The sequence below is a fragment of the Chelmon rostratus genome, chromosome 17, assembly GCF_017976325.1.
Source record: "Chelmon rostratus isolate fCheRos1 chromosome 17, fCheRos1.pri, whole genome shotgun sequence".
In the NCBI taxonomy this organism is placed as follows: Eukaryota; Metazoa; Chordata; class Actinopteri; order Chaetodontiformes; family Chaetodontidae; genus Chelmon; species Chelmon rostratus.
In genome coordinates this window covers 17,080,642-17,098,447 of record NC_055674.1, presented here as the reverse complement: position 1 = coordinate 17,098,447, position 17,806 = coordinate 17,080,642, and the positions used below count along the sequence as shown (strand labels likewise).

The 17,806-nt window shown below is 46.2% G+C and overlaps 1 protein-coding gene across 1 annotated transcript; it reads left to right on the top strand.

The window, feature by feature from the left end:
• The first annotated feature begins 352 nt into the window (after positions 1 to 352).
• fscn1a (fascin actin-bundling protein 1a) lies at positions 353 to 17,806 on the top strand. The gene is made up of 5 exons (XM_041957945.1): positions 353 to 1,663; positions 11,778 to 11,934; positions 13,158 to 13,279; positions 14,793 to 14,960; positions 15,421 to 17,806. The coding sequence occupies exons 1-5, from the start codon at positions 823 to 825 to the stop codon at positions 15,627 to 15,629; spliced, it is 1,497 nt and encodes a 498-aa protein (XP_041813879.1). The 5' UTR covers positions 353 to 822; the 3' UTR covers positions 15,630 to 17,806.

Below are 17,806 nucleotides of genomic sequence, written 5' to 3'. Positions count from 1 at the left end.
AGAGAAGAAGAGGAAAGAAGAGAGAGCAGGAGACAAGAGAAGAAGAAGAAGAAGAAGAAGCGAAGAGGAGACAAGAAAAGAAGAAGAAGAAGAAGCGAAGAGGAGAGGAGACAAGAGAAGAAGAAGAGAGAGCAGGAGACAAGAGAAGAAGAAGACAAAGAAGAAGCCAGGAGGAGACAAGAGAAGAAGAGAGAGCAGGAGACAAGAGAAGAAGAAGAAGAAGAAGCCAAGAGGAGACACAAGAAGAAGTGAAGAGGAGACAAGAGAAGAAGAAGAAGTGAAGAGGAGACAAGAGAAGAAGAAGAGAGAACAGCAAGAGAAGAAGAAGAAGAAAAAGAAGTGAGGAGACAAGAGAAGAAGAGGAGAGAACACAGGCTAAGGGAGGAAGAAGAAGAATAGGAAGTGAACAGAAGACGAAGAAAGGAAAAAAAGAAGATGACGAGGGGGAGTCCTCGTTGAGTTTGTATTAAAAGCGTTAGAACATCAGTGGAGGAGAGAAATAAAACTTCAATTTTGTTCCCAGATTTCTGTCCATATGAGGGGGCGTGGTCTGTAGCGTAACGTCACTGATGGTTATATAGGCTGCAGCTGTGGCGGCGGGCTCGCGCTGCTGAGACAGGCAGAGCACTGAGGACCGGTGGCGCGCGCTCACAGACTCCCACTCAGCCACACTCACACACACACACTCCCCAAACAAAGAGAAGCACGCGAGGCAGCACAGCATCCCACCCTTTCAGCCGCGGGCTCACTTGCAGAATCGCCCCCCCCATCCCTCTCAGACAGAACCGGTCCGGTCCGAGGCTCGAGCCCACAGAACCGACAATGACAACCAACGGCGCGTCTAACGGAACCAGCGACATGCTGCAGATCCAGTTCGGTCTGATCAACTGCGGGAACAAATACCTAACGGCAGAGACCTTCGGCTTCAAAATCAACGCCTCCGCCACGAGCATGAAGAAGAAGCAGATCTGGACTCTGGAGCAGAGCGGCGACGAGTCCAGCGGGAATGTGTTCTCCCTCAAGTCACATCTGGGCCGGTACATCGCCGCCGATAAGGACGGGAACGTTACCGGAGACAGCGAGACCCCGGGCCCGGAGTGCCGGTTCATCATCACCGCCCATGACGACGGCCGCTGGTCCCTGCAGTCCGAAGCGCACGGCCGCTACCTGGGCGGCACCGAGGACCGGATCATCTGCTTCGCCCAGACCGCCTCCGTGGCGGAGAAATGGAGCGTGCACATCGCCATGCACCCGCAGGTGAACATCTTCAGCATGACGCGCAAGCGGTACGCGCACCTGAGCGCCAAGGTGGACGAGATTGCCATCGACCGGGACGTCCCGTGGGGGGTGGACTCCATGATCACGCTGGTGTTCCGCGAGCAGCGCTACCACCTGCAGACCTCCGACAACCGCTTCCTGAGGAACGACGGCGCGCTGGTCGCCACCACGGACAAGAGCACGGGCTACACGCTGGAGTTCCGCTCCGGCAAGGTGGCGTTCAGGGACTGTAGCGGCAGGTACCTCGCGCCCTCTGGGCCCTCCGGCACCATGAAGTCCGGCAAGAGCGCGCGCGTGGGCAAGGACGAGCTGTTCGTGCTGGAGCAGAGCCACCCGCAGGTCGTGCTCACCGCGGCCAACGAGAGGAACGTCTCCACCCGGCAAGGTGGGTGTGGTGGTCAGCTTGTGTGTGTGAGTCCGCTAATATCTCATCCTCCGGCAGAGGAAGGGTTAAAGTGATGGAATGTCAGACTGCATCCCCCCTGCAGCGCACACACACACACACACACCCTAAAGCAGTAGGATATGTAAATGGCCTACATATATGCACAGGCCTTTGTGTGTGTACATATGCTCAAATAATGATTAAAACACTAACGGCCTGTAATATATTAAAGTCCATGGCCACAGCACACAGTATGTGATGCACTCCATCACATTAAATGTGATATCCTGTCTTTCCAAAGCCCACTCTAATGTAAGCAGGATAGACGGTAAGAGCACACAGAGCATTGTCCATGTTAGCTGCAAGTGTTTTCAGGGGATTTTCCAGACAACCAACGTGAAAAGAGTGCAACAAAGAAGTGCACAGAGTCGTCAGTCCTCTTAACACACATGCAGCATCATGTGCACGTGTGCCAACATTCAAATGTAAAACAGCCTCAGACTGGCAGGAGGCTGAACTGGCACAAAGCAGTTTAGAGGAGAGAAAATATACAGCAATAATGACCCAAAAAAGCACAACTCAACTAGAATTACTCAAAAATCCTCAAATCCAGATGTTTTATAAGAACAGATACTTGGTGCCTGATTTATTCATGATGTGTTGAGGATTATAATACAATCTTTATTTCCACTGTTGTTCTTATGAGTCACAAGATAATTTAAAATGCTGAACTTTAGTCATCACCATTAACACTAATGGGCTATCAAACAAAATATCATCAGCATTGAAGGCACACAGGCAAACAAAAAAAACAAAGTGTGTCCCCCGCAGCTGTGTCCTGAACGACCTGGGTAGAAAAGCTGAAGCCTTCAGACAGATTGGTGGTCCATGTATCAATAATCATTGATATGTGTCTAACCTGCCCCAGGTGGGCTCACTTCTTACCTCTATTGTTTTTTTTCTTCACATTAGATCAGTGTTTGTGTGTAAGAGAGCTTGTGTTGTGCATGTGTGTGTGTGTTTTCAGCTGTGAGAGTGAACAGAGACACAACCTTCTCCCTCCACCTTCTTCCTTCCTTCCTTCTTTCCTTCCCTCCCCTCCCTCACCCCTCCTTACTTTTCCATCTCTTTCACCCCTTCGCCCATTGTTCCTTTTCTCTTTTTGAATCTCTCATCATGTCCTCATACCTTCATCTCTCCCATCCTCCCTTCAACTTCCCCTCCTCCGCCTCCTCACCCCCCTCCCCCACTCCTCCAGCCTCCAGGCCTGGCTGCTGTATGTCTGAGGTCATTATCAGTGGCATCCCTCATGATGTTGATGGGTGTCTAAATAGAAAGAAACATATTGAAATGGATGGAAAAGCCTTGAATTTAGGGTCCCAGTGAGTGTGTGAATCATGCTCTAAAACCATCATCAGTGTGATTTTGGTGGGACGCCTGAGGCAGCACAGACTGTGGCAGTGACTGTCTGGTGTAATGAATGATAGGAATATAGTAATTGATGCTCTTTCAGTCTATATTTAGCGTCTGGTCGGAGGAGCACACCAGTGAAAATACAGTGCGGTTTGGTGGTTTTTCTTCCTCTTTTCACAAAGTACGACCTGTCTATCCTTTTGTTTTCCACCCCTGAAACTGTTTGTTCTGTCTCCCTGCTTTGTTTACTTGTCGTTGGGATATTTATCTACGTTTCTTTCTGTCACTTTTTTGCTGTCAGTGGAGCTCGGCCTCGGAGGCAAACTGGAGGCCAGTTTTGAAGGTGGAGGTTGCGTAAAAGCGGGTCAGGACGGGAGCGTTTTAAATGCTGAGCTGATCTGTTTGAATTAGACGACGTCCTCTGTAGCGAGAGCATGAATTGCACTTTAATAATCCCTAAATGGAAAACGCGTCATTGCTCTCAGGGAGACATTTTGCTTAATCAGATTTTGTCTTTTCATTATTGAGGTTGCAACTCAATGAACTGCGAACACACTGCTCCCACTCACATGCTAATACTTAGCAAAATTCAAAGCAATTACATTTATTCAGGACTTCTGTATAATAAAGTCACATTATAACAGCATCCTGAATGGGAAACCTGCTGTACTAACTGGCATCTAGTCACTTTTTATGTAGTGATAACAGCATTCAATCAGTGATTACAGCTTTTAAATCTTCATTTTACAGCTGGTGGGTCCGCAGGACATTTGGGCTGGACTCATTTTAGCTCTGCCAACTCTAATGTCCATCAGTCAGAGTAAATAATGAGTGAGCACATTATTGATGCTTACAGGACAATGCTGTGTTGCCTCCGCAGAGGTAGAAATGCTCCAATCCCAATATTCTGCGCACATGTTAGTGCTGAAACGGACCTCATGAAGCAGATCAGGTGTCGGCCGTGATGTCATCGCTCCACATTAAAGGTGCTCTGCTGAGTTTTCTTGTAAACAAACAAGAGTTGTGTTTGCGTCCAGTTTGCCAGCCTGCAGCTTTCTTCTTCTCTTTGTTTGGCACGTTTCAGTCAGTTCCACAGTGACTTCTGCAGATTTGGGGTAAAAGACAGCACTGGTGTCACACCGGTTCTCCATGTCATTGGATATGATGACCTGAGATTTCAGAACTGATACTGAGGAAGAAGAAGCTGTCAGTGCATCATTGATCAGAGGTCAGTTTGAAGCCCCGTGCAGGCTGGATGTTCTCATGTCCTCCCTGCCGTGTCTGCCAACCCGCAGCTCAAAACTGAATCTTTATAGGACGACCTCGTTCAACCCTCCAACAACTGGATCTCTGTAATGTGGATTAAATTCTGAGTGGAATTAAAGCGGCTCCACATGTTTTTCAGAGCGACAGCTGCTATTTGCCTGGCAGACCTGAGCCAAGATGGCAGCTGAAGTCGGCTGGCTTTCATTAGCAGCCGGAGGTATTTGACATGAGTGGGCTCAAAGTGGGACAGTCCAAAAGCTGCTTTGTCCAATCAAAAGGGTTGACTTCGTGACTCGCAATTAATTTTAATAGATGGTGGTCGAGATCAAATCCAGTTTAGATGTCCGGAGTCAGGATTGGCGATTGATCGAGTCAGAAATGTTGAGACACGCTGGGAGGAGTTTCTGCCATTTAAACACATTTGTTCACTTTTATGTTTATATACAACTCTGCCTCAGAGTGAAAGTATAATGGTTTTTACATGTTCGATCTTTACATTGGAGGTCATTGGGGGGAAACGAGCACTCAGACAGGTTTTACACAGGTCCCCAGCCTCTAACCACACTCTGTAAACCACTTAATCAGAAGTCGCCTGTGGTGTTTGTTCTCATGGTACAATGGAGCTGGTAAATAAAATGTTAAAAATATCATCCTAACAGATGGGAATGAGCCAAAACTGCAAAAATGAAATGCTTGTTTTAAATGACAATATTAACTTACCTCATGAAAGTTCAAGTGACCTAAATTGGATTAAATATTAAAAATAATATAATATTCTAAGGTCACTGCGGTTTGTCATGAGTTTTTGGACATTAACTGATACTGCCAGCAACTGAGAGTCATTTGTTTCTTTGTTCGTCTTCCCACATCTATCATCAATGCTTCTTTACTTCCTGATTCAATAATAACAGGAAAGGAGGCTTTTAATCAGCCATCATGTTCACATTACTCTCCAGTTACATGATGCTATGAAGTGATTCTTTTTCTGAATTTTGACCAAAACCCTTGGATAAATCTCTGATATTTAGCAGCTATCTTGTCATGTACGCGTCTCTTGTGTCAGCTGTCCTCCAATTTGTGCTCGCACCATTCCTAATTGCCATTAACCTGACCCCTGCCCGTTTCCGGACATCCACTCTCCTCTTCCCTGGAAACAGAGATGATCGCAAATTCCCTGAGACGGTTTAACGACCCTCATATGGACTCAGACACAATTATCAGTACGTTAGCCCGGAGCTCAATGGCCTTTAAGTGGCCTGTTCTGCCCCTAAACTGTGCTGAACTGTGTCAAGGAATACTGAGCCCGTCATATCCTGTTGGCTACTGGTGTGACCGCTGAGTGCTGACTGGTCCTTGTAACTGATGGTGAGGTGAGCCGGACACTGGGCTGCTTTTTGTGCCAAATATTTAACATCTGATGATCTGGCAGTCAGGCAGTGCACCTTGAATGTTTTCTGGCCGCTTCCTGTGACTAAACTCATCTCTCTTAATTAGAAATTGGGTTTATGAGACTTGGTATGACTGTATGAGATCCCCACCAGCCCAGTATAACATGACTAAAGCCACATGGAATGATTTAAAATGCCAAGCGACTCTGCAAAGGATCAGGGTCACACGTTTAAAGAAATGGGCTTAGTCGCTTTCTTTCCCAGAGTTAGATGAGAGGATTCATACCACTCATGTTTGTCCTTTCAACATGAAGCGAGAGCCAGTTAGCTTAGCTTAGCATAAAGGCAGGAAACAGGGCTAAACAGCTAGCCTGGCTCTGTCCTCTGTACTAAAAACCATTGTGCAAAAATGACTGTAGTTTTTGGGGTTCTGTGAGGGATTTTTTCTTGGTGAGGAATCGTGTCTTTCTGAGTTCATGTCGTTCATGATGTCAGTGCACCTGGACAAAAAATAGTCCAACACACAACCGCCCAAAAAACACAAATAGTTCTTTATACAGTTTGGTTTGTTATTGTGATTAAAACAAACAAGATATAACATGTAAATTAATGAGCTTCAGAGGTGGTGGATGGTGGGTTTTGTTTGGACAGAGCCAAGCTAGCTGTTTCCCCCTGTTTCCAGTCTTTGTGCTAAGCTAAGCTAGCCAGCTGTTGACCGTAGTCACATAAGTCTCAAAAAAGCGAATAAGCTTATTTTTGTTATTTCTCGAAATGTCAGACTATTCTTAAACAACAGACTTTTGTAGGTTGGAATTGTTAAAACAGCCCATCTTGTTCATCTCAAAGTACGATCACATTCACATTCATGTAGAAATGTGTAATACGTGCAGGTTAGACTGCTCTATAAACACCTGCTCAATATAATCTAATGATGACCCAGCGCAAACGCTTAAGAAGTGCTAAAAAGCAGTTATCACATCCAATCAGAGTTACAATCAGACTTTAAATCACGTATTGTGCCATGTGCGGCTCAAGGAGGAGACAGAAACTGTGGCTCCATGTTGTGTCTGGCCGTGATTCAGGCTCTGACACCCGTTCTGTATCCTTCACCCCCCGCCTCGCTGGCAGGAAATGAGACATGAGACTCACAGCTCCGACCTTGGCTGGTGTGTGTTAATCCCTGCAGGGTAAAGGGTGATGATTTGCACACACACACACACACACACACACACACACACACACACACACACACACACACACACACGATAGGAAAAGAAGAAGGGATGGAGTCAATTCATGCATCCTTGGTAGTGTTTGTTTGCGACCTTTAATGTGTTTATAGACCCTCAGTTTGTTTGTGTGTTTTCCGACTGTGTGTGTGTGTGTGTGTGTGTGTGTGTGTGTGTGTGTGTCTGTCATAGGAAGCTCTCCTCCTTAATGTCGTCTTCTTTATTATAGGTTAGGCCTCAGCTCGTCTCCAGCGTGTCATTCTGCTCCTCTCTGGGTGTGTCTCCTGACTAATGCCCTCTAACTTACAGGCCAACTGTACTTTGGTTGATTTTTGCAACACACTGAACACAGAGTGGGGTTGAAATCAATTCACCAAAAGCTTTGGGACATCCCCAGGCACAATACCCTCATGTTTGACCTCTTTTTCCTGCATTTGTGTGAGGAAATGTGTGAGGAAATGTGTGTGTTCAGTGTGTCCATACTGTATGAGCAGCGGTGTTACAGTCAGTATTCAGTGTGTAGGCTGGCCGGTCTTCCTATATGTGTGTGTGTGTTTGGCTTAGAACAAAGGCTGATGATCTGGCTCCCTGTTTGTGCCCCAGCTGGTCGCCTCCTCGGTCAGCCTTGCCGAACAATAGGAGACACGCACAAACACACACACAATTGCACTTGATACAATCGCGTGCGTTCACAGCAGGCCTCTGGTGCTGGTTCACTTAGGCCAACAATCTGTGCCTGCCGCCATCAGGCTGAATGCGGTGGGTGGGGTGGACAGAAAGATACAGGGGTTGTCTTCAAGAGTTTTTGTGTGTGTATGCGTGTGTGTGTTCTGCGTTTGGTGTGGTTTGGGTGGATTCTGTGTGTGTGGTCACCTCCTCGGGTGTGGTTTGCTGAAGGGGGACGCTGAGTGTTCATGGCTCACTCATGCTTGTGTATAAGTGTAGACCCATTTCCTATGTCCTCCATTAACCCAGTGAGCTTCACAAAGTGATCAGTATAGACACATCTGGGCGCACACACACACACGAAGCCTGACAGGCAGCCCAGGCCTCTCTCTGGGTCACTGCTGAGGCCTCAGGCTCAGTGTTTTGTCTCCGTCAGTCTATTTTCATGTTGTGTGCGTACCAACCAGTGTTTTTCTTTCCTTGTGATAACTTGTGACCAGTTTCAAGGTGTGTGTGTGCGCGTGTGTGTGTGTAACACTGAGCCTCTGACTGCATTGAAGAGATGAACATTTCCTCCTTGCCGCTGTTTGTCCAACACAGCAGTCAAATGTCATCCTCATTCCTTCAAACCCTTCAGGTTTGTGAATAGTATTTTTGATAGAGTCCAAATGAATCATCTATAGAGGAATACACAGGATCTGTTAGAGGAATAACTTATTCAAACCATCTCAGTGGAAGAAGCAAACAGTGTTGTGCAGTATGCAAAGTGTGCCTTTGTTACCTGCTTCATTTTCATATAGTGAAATTCATGTTTTTTTTTCCAGGATGATGACCTGGAAGTCTGGAGCTTTGCATAGTTTTCAGTTTTATTTCTATGTGCAAACGTGTGTTGAGACTTTTGATTTTACTGTCATGAGGTGAAGCTGTTCAACCAGCTGACTTCCACACAGTTGGAACATACAACAAAAAGAAGATGGTAAATGTTGGTGCTGTTTTCTGGATATGTTTGCCATGCACCCCACCGCAGCTGATGCTTTCTGCTCATATTCAGTATCTGAACGCTTTCATGTTTAATTTAGCTTTATTCTTGAGACCTAAAAGTGTTGTAGACCATCAGACAAATGGATCTCCACACTGGATAAAGTACAAATTAGGATTTTTAGAGTGAGTTAGTAACTCTGTCATCACATTGTTAATCAAAACAAGCATAAAAACACAACATTTAAATCACTACCATGAGGTCTGAGAGGAAAATATGAAGCAACAGCCAGCAGTTGGTGAGCTTAGCTTAGCATAAAGACTGGAAACAGAGGGAAACAGCTAGCCTGGCTCTGTCCAGGTAACATAGGCTGTCTACAGCCCCTCTAAAGCTCACTAACTAACTACATATATAGTTTTTTGATTGATTGGTCACATTTAAAGAATAGGTTCTTCATATTTTATTTATTTACTAATGAGCATTAGCATTGTAGCATTGTGGAGTAAGGTAATGCATGATGGTGAGGCAGTCGTTCACTGTAAGTGTAAGTTTGTGGTGTGTGGAAGCATCCAGCAGATGGTTTGCGCTCTCTCCCTCCTGCCACACTAATAAATGGGCTCTCCTGTGCTACTGTGCGAGGCGTGTGTGTGTCGGCGGAGCAGGAAGCAGCGAGGATTAGAGCAGAGTTCAGTAATGTGACGGATGATCCTGGAGGCGAGCGCAGTCTGACTCTCTTTTCTCCTCGTTTTTGCTCCTCTACTCCTCCTCTAATGTGTTCCTTCGAACCCTCCTTGTCTGTCACAGCTAACCCCCCCCCCCCCCCCGACACACACACACACACCACCACCACCATGTGGTTCCCATTATGATCAGTTATATTTTCCTTCTCAATCTTCAGTGTGTGTATGTGTGTGTTGCGTTCGTGTGCATCCTTACATAGTTCTGCAGAAACTCAATCTGTCCGCAGAGGCCAGAGTTGCCGAGCTGACTTTAGCGAGCACTCGACAGGAGAGGAGTGATACGCGTTTTCACAATGTGAGCAGTAACTCTTCTGTGACTAAGACCTTACGTAATACTGTTCTCCGACAAGGATCTCAGTGTTACTGTTAATATGAAGCAAATCTTTGGCTTCAGGTGGAGATGAACAGTGTGCAGCTTGTATTGGGACACCATGTGTTGTGTGAAAGGGAAAATGAGCACTGACTGAGGACATTGTGACACAGTTAGGGACTGTATGATAATTATTGGATTACGGAGCGTGGCTGAACTTTATGAATTCTTTGGCTCCTGCCCTTGACTTTGAAAAACACAAGAAGAATCCAGCAGTATTCAGTTCAACTCATTTCATCATTGAAATTTGAAATTACAGAAAAGCCACATTCACTGCTATCAGCATAACACCTTAATCTCCAACCAAACTGTGATCAAGTTGCATTGTGGGTAATTTAGGCACCAGGATATGACAAAACAAATTTGTGGAGAAAGAAAGACATCATCTCTGGTTCTGCTGCATCAGCTTTCTGAAAACAAAAATAAAAGGCTCTCCCCTGCTTTAAAACAGGCGATCCTGCCTTTTGGCAAAAAATGGCCTTTGTAAGCTCCCCCGAAAATAATTTTCTTACAGTCCCTCAGTTGAAAATGTCCTGACCAGAGAACATGCTTCCAGTTTTGAATCACACGATGATGATATTGTTTGCTATCAGCAGCATTTTAGGGCACATTTTCACTTTCAGTGTGTTTCAACGTGTCGTCTGCTGCCAGTTCTCCTCGGCTGTGCAAGAACAAGAAGCATGGAAAAATGAGATGGAGTGGGGGAGGGTGTCTCACATGAACAGGGAAGACGTATGGGGAACACATGAGTGTGCTGGTTTGTTTTCTCAAACACATCTTTCTTTCTCTGTCGGCCTCGTTCTGTCTCACTCTGCACACATTTACACACACTCTCTCTCTCTCTCTCTCTCTCTCTCTCTCTCTATCCAGCCCTCCAGATATAGGCCCATGACCTCATCATATACAATAGCATGCATTGTGCTGCATGAAGTGTGTGTGAGGGGACTGGTACACTGGAGGCTTGTGTATGTATTCATAGTTCACTCATGCTTGTTTACTTTGCTTTTAAGTGGAGTTGATGTCATTTTAATGAGGTCTGCTGTTCTGTGCACATACATGCAGGTGTATGGACACACAGATATGCACAGTTGCCTTTTGGACTATACATTTAGTATCTATAGCAAGAGCCACAACTCTTAAATAGAATATTTTCATTACTGATGCATCTGTTTTGTTTTGTTTTTTTCAATCCATCAACTAAATGTTTAGTCTATATAGTGTATGTATTAATAAGAATTACCAGTCGCAATTTCCTATGTTTCAAGGTGAAGTGTTTCAACAACTGTTGGATGGATTACCATGAGAGTTGGTACAAATATTCAGTGGTGCCAGGACGATGGAGCCTAATAAGTTTTGTGATCCTTTTCCTCTAGAGTTATCAAGTCAAGGTTTCAGTCTGTCCAATACTTGTCTTTGGTCTTATGACCAAATATCTGCAAAAACTAATCATATTCCCATCGGCCTCAACTGTACTTTGTGTTCAGTGCTGATTAATAAAGTAAGATGTTACATCTGAACTTCATTCCTGCTAAACCTCAGCATGTTAGCATTGTCACTGTGAGCGTGCTGACGTTAGCATTTAGCTCAAGAGCCTCGCAGTCTTGTTTCTTAAGTGGCCTCACTGAATTCAGTGATAATCACAAAAACTGTTGCAGATTAATTTCTAATTGATCAATTAATTGCTGTAGTTCTGCATTTATGGTAGATGTCTGTGTGTGTGTGTGTGTGTCTGTCTGTCTGTCTGTCTGTCTGTGACCCTACACCATGACGACTAATCCTTTGAACTCTAGTGAACTATGACAGATGTGTGTGTGTGTGTGTGTGCAGCTGTGTGAAATCCTTTACTAATCCACGCTTTCTGATGTTGCTCATTTAGTACGTCTGAGCCTGACCACAGGATGTGTGTGGGTGTGTGTGTGTTAGAAGCCGTTTATACCTCAGTGTGTGTACACACATCTGGACTGTTAGCTGTTAACCGTCATCCTTTGTGGCTATTTTCAGCCTCCACTGACCCACTAGCCTGCATTTTAACTAACCGCTTCTTCTCATCTGACCCCGCCCAGGGATGGACCTGTCAGCCAATCAGGACGAGGAGGGCGACCAGGAGGTGTTCCAGGTGGAGATTTGTCGTGAAAACAGGAAGTGTGCGTTCCGGACCGCCGCAGGGAAATACTGGACCCTGACTGCTAACGGCGGCCTGCAGTGCACCGCCTCCACCAAGTAAGCATCACACCCATCACTGCGTCTCTTCTTCTGTGCTCAGACACACATCTGAAGCTTCACACACCTGCTCCAATGTGTCCGCTCACCAGCCAGCCGAGGCAGTGATTGTGTGTATGTGTGAGAGAGATCACGGGAACCTGATACTGGTCCGTCCCAGCTCCTAGTCTGTAGCCCCGTCTGGTAATTTGAGCTTACTTAGGAGTTTGTGTGTGTGTGTGTGTGTGTGTGTGTGTGTGTGTGTGTGTGTGTGTGTGTGTGTGTGTGTGTGTGTGTGTGTGTGTGTGTGTGTGTGTGTGTGCGCGTGCGTGCAGTGGGGGGTGGATGACGTGTGTGGGAGGTGAAAAATGACTGATCTCTTGTCATGGCTGTGGCATGTTGTGGGAGATGAAGTGCATTTGTGTGCGACCTCAACCTGTAGAGAGTGATTTTCTTTAATGTGCAGTGGTGCTGTCCAGCCTGAGTGCTGGCTGTTAACCCCTGAACTTTGACCTTTGACCCTCTGCTCCTGGACGATTTCACTGTGAGGCCCCAAACAGATGCAGGAGTAGAAGCTTCGTCTCCCTTGAGTATCAAATAGTACTTGTGTGACCTTTATTTTGAAAATCTCAGTTTTTTTTAATGCACAGATAGAGGCTGCAGGTATAGTATAGGTGCAGGTGTGATACAGAGCACCATAAAAAGCTGATCCACCGTCAGATTGGTCAGAGAAGTGTCCTGAGTTAACTCAGGAGAAGAGACATCGGCACACTCCTGAGCCCTCCGCAGGAAGTACACCAAATTCCTCTTTCACATTCTTGAGATTCGACTCGCTTCAGTCCTCGCTGATTAAACCACAGAAATGTTTTCTTTCCCCAAGTCCTCTTGTGGTTTGAGGACGATGTTTCAGAGCTTCTCTAATAAAAGCTAGCGAGGCAAAATGAGTGATGAGGAAATAAAACTCTCCTCCTTGTCAAGAGAAAGGATTAACAAGCTACTCGGTTCACCTTAACCAAAGACTACAAGTGAGGCTTATCCCTCCACCCTGAGCCTACCTATCCAATTACCCAACAATAGCTTGTGTTCCGGGTGAAGCAGCTGGGTGTAGTTTTCTGACCAACAGCAGAGCTGAATGTGACTGTGTGTTTTCACTTGACACTCGCGCAGGTGCTGCTGGATATCTAACCGCCATGTAGATGATCCCTCTCACCTCTCACGTCTTCACTTTCTCTCTCTCTCTGCAGGTCAGCTAATTGCTACTTTGACATTGAGTGGCGTGGGAAGAGGCTGACTCTTCGGGCTGCTAATGGGAAATATGTCGCCGCCAAGAAAAACGGCCAGCTAGCAGCCACCATCGACTCTGCCGGTCGGTGAGATTTGTTGATTCAGCCGTTCAGACAATGACAAGTTCGCTAACTGATTTACTCCTCAGCGGCGATGGGGGAATTTGAGAGTACGGGAATGAAATCATGGCTGGATGTTCCAGTTGTCTGGGCTTCAAAGCGGCTCTGTTTCGCAACAGCAGAACGTGGCTGTTTACTCCTCGAGGAGTCGGCTCCGTTGCAGGCTTTTCATTTGTTCTTTTTGCCTTGTTCTCGCTGCGTTTCTTTTTGAACTTAATCCTGCTGATGGGAAACATGATGAGAAAACTCCTGAGTGTGCAGAGCCACAGAGGGGGCTGCACCATGACACCACAACAGTGCCGGAAAGTGACATTTACCCAAACACGTCACTCGAGTATTTCAATTTTATGCTACTTTATACTTCGATTTACTAGTTGAAATGAAAACAATAAGCTCATGAAAGCTTGTTCATTGTGAAGCCAGCGCTTCCATCCTGCAGCCTCTTACCACATCGTTGTCTAGGAAAGCAAGGATCAGAGAGAGAGCCAGAAAAATGAATCATCTCACGACCCCTCAGATTTGTCATGTGACCGTGCTGGTTGGCTGTGTGTAAACCTGCAAGAGCTGCAACAGTCGAAGGCTGCTGACACAGGGATGCAATATATCACATTTTACTGTTATGTATTATGTCTATAGTAAAGGTACTTTTTTGTAAGTAAAGCACTTCTTCCACCACTGCACCAAAATATCACATCAGAAAGCTTCCTAATGATGCTGGTCAAACACAAAGACCTTAATGCACCTTCCACAGCCATGCACATGTAAAATATGTGCTCCTTACTATGCCCACAAATTAAATGAAGGTGAAGCCATGCACGCAAACAGTGGGCTTCTGGACGTAGTTGAACATTTCTGGAAAGATTTCTCTGACTGGTTTTACACTTCTGTGCAGATTCAGACTAGCTGTTTCCCCCCATTTCTAGCCTTTGTGCTAAGCTAAGCTAACCTGCGGCTGGTTAATGAACATACATGAGAGTGGTATTTATCTTCTCATCAAACTCTTTCGCTGACCAGCTCTTCATATTATTACAGCACGCTCTGCTTCGCTGCACCGTGTCAGCAGAGCAGATCAGACGATGCACTGATCATAATGTGGGCTCTGTGTGTTGACATCAGAGGATCAAAGCTGAGGCTTTCACTTTGTGCTGCAGTTTCTGATGAGGGAGCTGTCAGCCGCCACAGTGCTGTTTTTAGGGCATATTTGAAGCCAAGCTGCTTGCATACATTTTTCATGAGGTGTATGAAAACTCAGCACTTTAAGCTCAAGCAGCGAGCTGCAGCATAACGCACAAGTCGCTCTTGGGCAGTGTGAGTGCTTTGAAAGTACAGATTTTGGCATTTTGGATATGAGAACCAACGTGTTGTGTCATTGAATGTATTGAAAGCATTTACTGAAGCATACATTGAAACAAACTGGTTGTCATTTGCTCATTTCCGCTCTCCAGTAAACACGGCGCATCCTTTGTCTGTCTCCAGGCGAGTCCGAGGAGTTCATCATGAAGCTGATTAACCGCCCGATCATCGTGCTGCGTGGGGAGCACGGCTTCATCGGCTGCAGGAAGGTGACGGGGACACTGGACTCCAACCGCTCCTCCTACGACTACTTCACCATGGAGTTCAGAGATGGCGCCTACAGCCTGCAAGGTCAGTTGAGGTGTTGGTCTGACAGCAGATAGACTGTCAGTGTCTTGCTGAAGGACTCGTTGGCTGTTGCAGAGTGTAAGCTTGCACATGTGCAGCAGCATTACGCAGTCGGCAGAGAAGTGTTGCTTGTCTGAGCATATGGAGGGACCTCCTGCAGGCATACAGGGGATTAAATCATTCACTCTTTCAGGGATTCTCATTATGGGTTTACTCAGTCATGAGGCGTTTACGCCAAAAAGAGGGATTTGATTCGGATAATTTCCCCGCCTTCTCATTATGTCATTCAAACAAAGCAATTTTAAGCCGAAGCTTTTGTTCCCCCCTCCATTTATTCACACCCTTCCCCCACCTTTGTGCCACGTGATACCTCCATCCACACACTCCTTTCACTCCCTCGCTGTCACCACCTTCCCTCTTTCTCAAACCCACCTCTTCCCTCTCGCCTCCTCTCCTCCTGCAGACTCGACGGGTAAATACTGGATGGTGGGCAATGAGCAGTCGGTGGTGAGCAGCAGCGACACGCCCGTCGACTTCCTCTTTGAGTTTTGCGACTACAACAAGCTGGCCATCCGCCACGTCGCCGACAGCAAGTACCTCCGCGGCGACCACGCCGGCGTGCTGAAGGCCAACGCCGACGACCTGGAGACCGCCACTCTCTGGGAGTACTGAGAGAAGCGTGGAAGCGGTCGCCCACAGCTGCAATGCTGATGAATGAATGAAGCATGGCGACGCAGCACTACCCACTCTTACACCTACCTGTCCCCCACTCCCCTTCCATTCCTTATATTATATCCTGTACTTATGACTTTATATGTTGATAAACTGCACAGAGAGAACAGGAAGGATAGAAGAAGAAGGAAGGAGACACTCCTTTCTCTCCTGCCTCCCTTTCCTTCCCTTTATCCTTCCTTCCTCCCTTTCCCAGCTCTGCTCTGCAGCGCCGACCTTTACCTGTTGCCATAGTTACCGTGGGGCTGTGCACTTTCTTTCTGCTCCGATCTGGTTCGCTGCTCGACCTGTCACTCACTCCCACCTCGCCTTACGATTGGGCCGTCCCTCTCCCAGAGCAGAGCAGAGCCACGTTTGAAGAGCCCCCCCCTCTCTGAGTTAACCCCCTCGTCTTTCTACTTGTCTCTATTGTCTGTGTGAGCAGTACATGGTGGCAGTATTTATGGTATCTGACCCGGTCTGCTAGATCTGTTTCTACCTGATCTTAATCTCCCACACCAGATCCACTACTGGATGAGGTCTTCTTCAGCAGCTTCCTGTTAGCTGGAGACAGTCTGTTTTTGGGTGGGTGGGTCAGGTAGAAACAGAGTTCCGATCAGACCAGGCCTCGTACGTTTGTTGTCATGAGCAGGCCCTGTTGCCGCCATGCGATGACCATGTGATATAACTGGAGCGGATCTGATGATAAAGGTGATGTAACTGACGGGTTCACCCCCCCCCTTCATCTCAAATGTAAAATATTCAAATGTAAACCAGTTTCCTGTGTTGTTCTCTAGCTGTGTTCTCATTGGTCGGCGAGCATTTTCCTGGACCAAACAGGATGTAGGAAGTTAAAACATCCGCCCCCCCCACCCCCCCACAAGCTAGACCCATTGTCCTGAGAACAGTATCAAGAAAAAATAAATAAAATTAAAAATGGTGCGAGCACATGTTTACTGCACTCCCCTGTGTAACTGGAAGAAAAACACACACGGTTGGATTCATTTCTTTTTCTATGTCCAAGGCACAGACATTATCATGGGTAGCCATAGCAACTGGAGTGAAATGATTTATAGAGCCTTTTGAAAGCTGCTTTTTGGATCCCTCAACCAAACTTAGACCTCAGCCTACAACACCGAACCAGTCGAAACTGGATTAACAAAACCATCACCTCACACACACAACTGACCAAACTGGAACCTGGTGCTACTAACTCATGGCATGTTCAGAAGCGCTACCGTCCTGTCGGGCATCTCACACACTGTCTGGACAACAACAGATAGTGATTTCCTGCCACGTCTCTGCCCTCGCCACATAACCGAAAGGGCTGCACCAGTTAATAGCCTAATCCTGCTTCTTCTTCGGTTTTAGGTTCTGTCTGAAAAACGACCAAATTGCAAATTGTTTTTGTTGGAGTTTTCTGTTCCTGGCTCGTCCGTGAAGGTGGCGAAAAGATACGTTAAAAAAAAAAGAAGAAGAAGCAGACTTTGAGTTTGTCGTCTATTTAACTGAAATGTCTGTGATGCAGTCATGTAGCACCCATAGATCCTTCGATTCTCTACCCTTCTGCTGCCTACATTACACATTAAGCAGCAATGACTTCTGACGACTGATTTTTACAATACAGCAAAGATTATCCTGGCTCCTGGCCCTGACTTATTGGGCTCTTCCACCCATCATCGCAATCATCATCAAGCATTCCTCTGATGTGGAAATCGGTATGGAAAACCAATCACCATTGCCCCATGAAATGATTGTAACCAGCTCCCCACCAACTCCGCTCAGTTTTCTCTCTGAAGTTCTTGCATGAAGGGTTGAGAATCTCAAGCGAATCAAAGGAGCGGTTATCCTCGGAGAAACAGCGTCTCCAAGGTAACCGAGACCAAGGCTTAGACAAACGGATGTGGAAGGGTAAACATGTGGTAATGACTGTGCCTTACTCTTGAGTTTTTGGGCAGTTGGAAAATAGAAGATTTAAAAAAGAAAAGAAAAAGTCCACATCTTTGCTTTGTATAACTGGAGCTTCTTTTTGTATTATGATTTTGTATAATTTTTTGATATTGTGGATTAATCTCTCTCTCGTGCCATTGGTTCACCTGAAACCCAACGACCAATAAAAACTGGGATTTGGAACGCTA

Bases quoted from the DNA above. Each gene is read 5' to 3' on its own strand.
- fscn1a (XM_041957945.1), top strand. From the start codon at position 823: ATGACAACCAACGGCGCGTCTAACGGAACCAGCGACATGCTGCAGATC. The intron at 11,935-13,157 runs GTAAGCATCACA...CTCTCTCTGCAG, and splicing joins CAGTGCACCGCCTCCACCAA to GTCAGCTAATTGCTACTTTG. The intron at 14,961-15,420 runs GTCAGTTGAGGT...CTCCTCCTGCAG, and splicing joins TGGCGCCTACAGCCTGCAAG to ACTCGACGGGTAAATACTGG.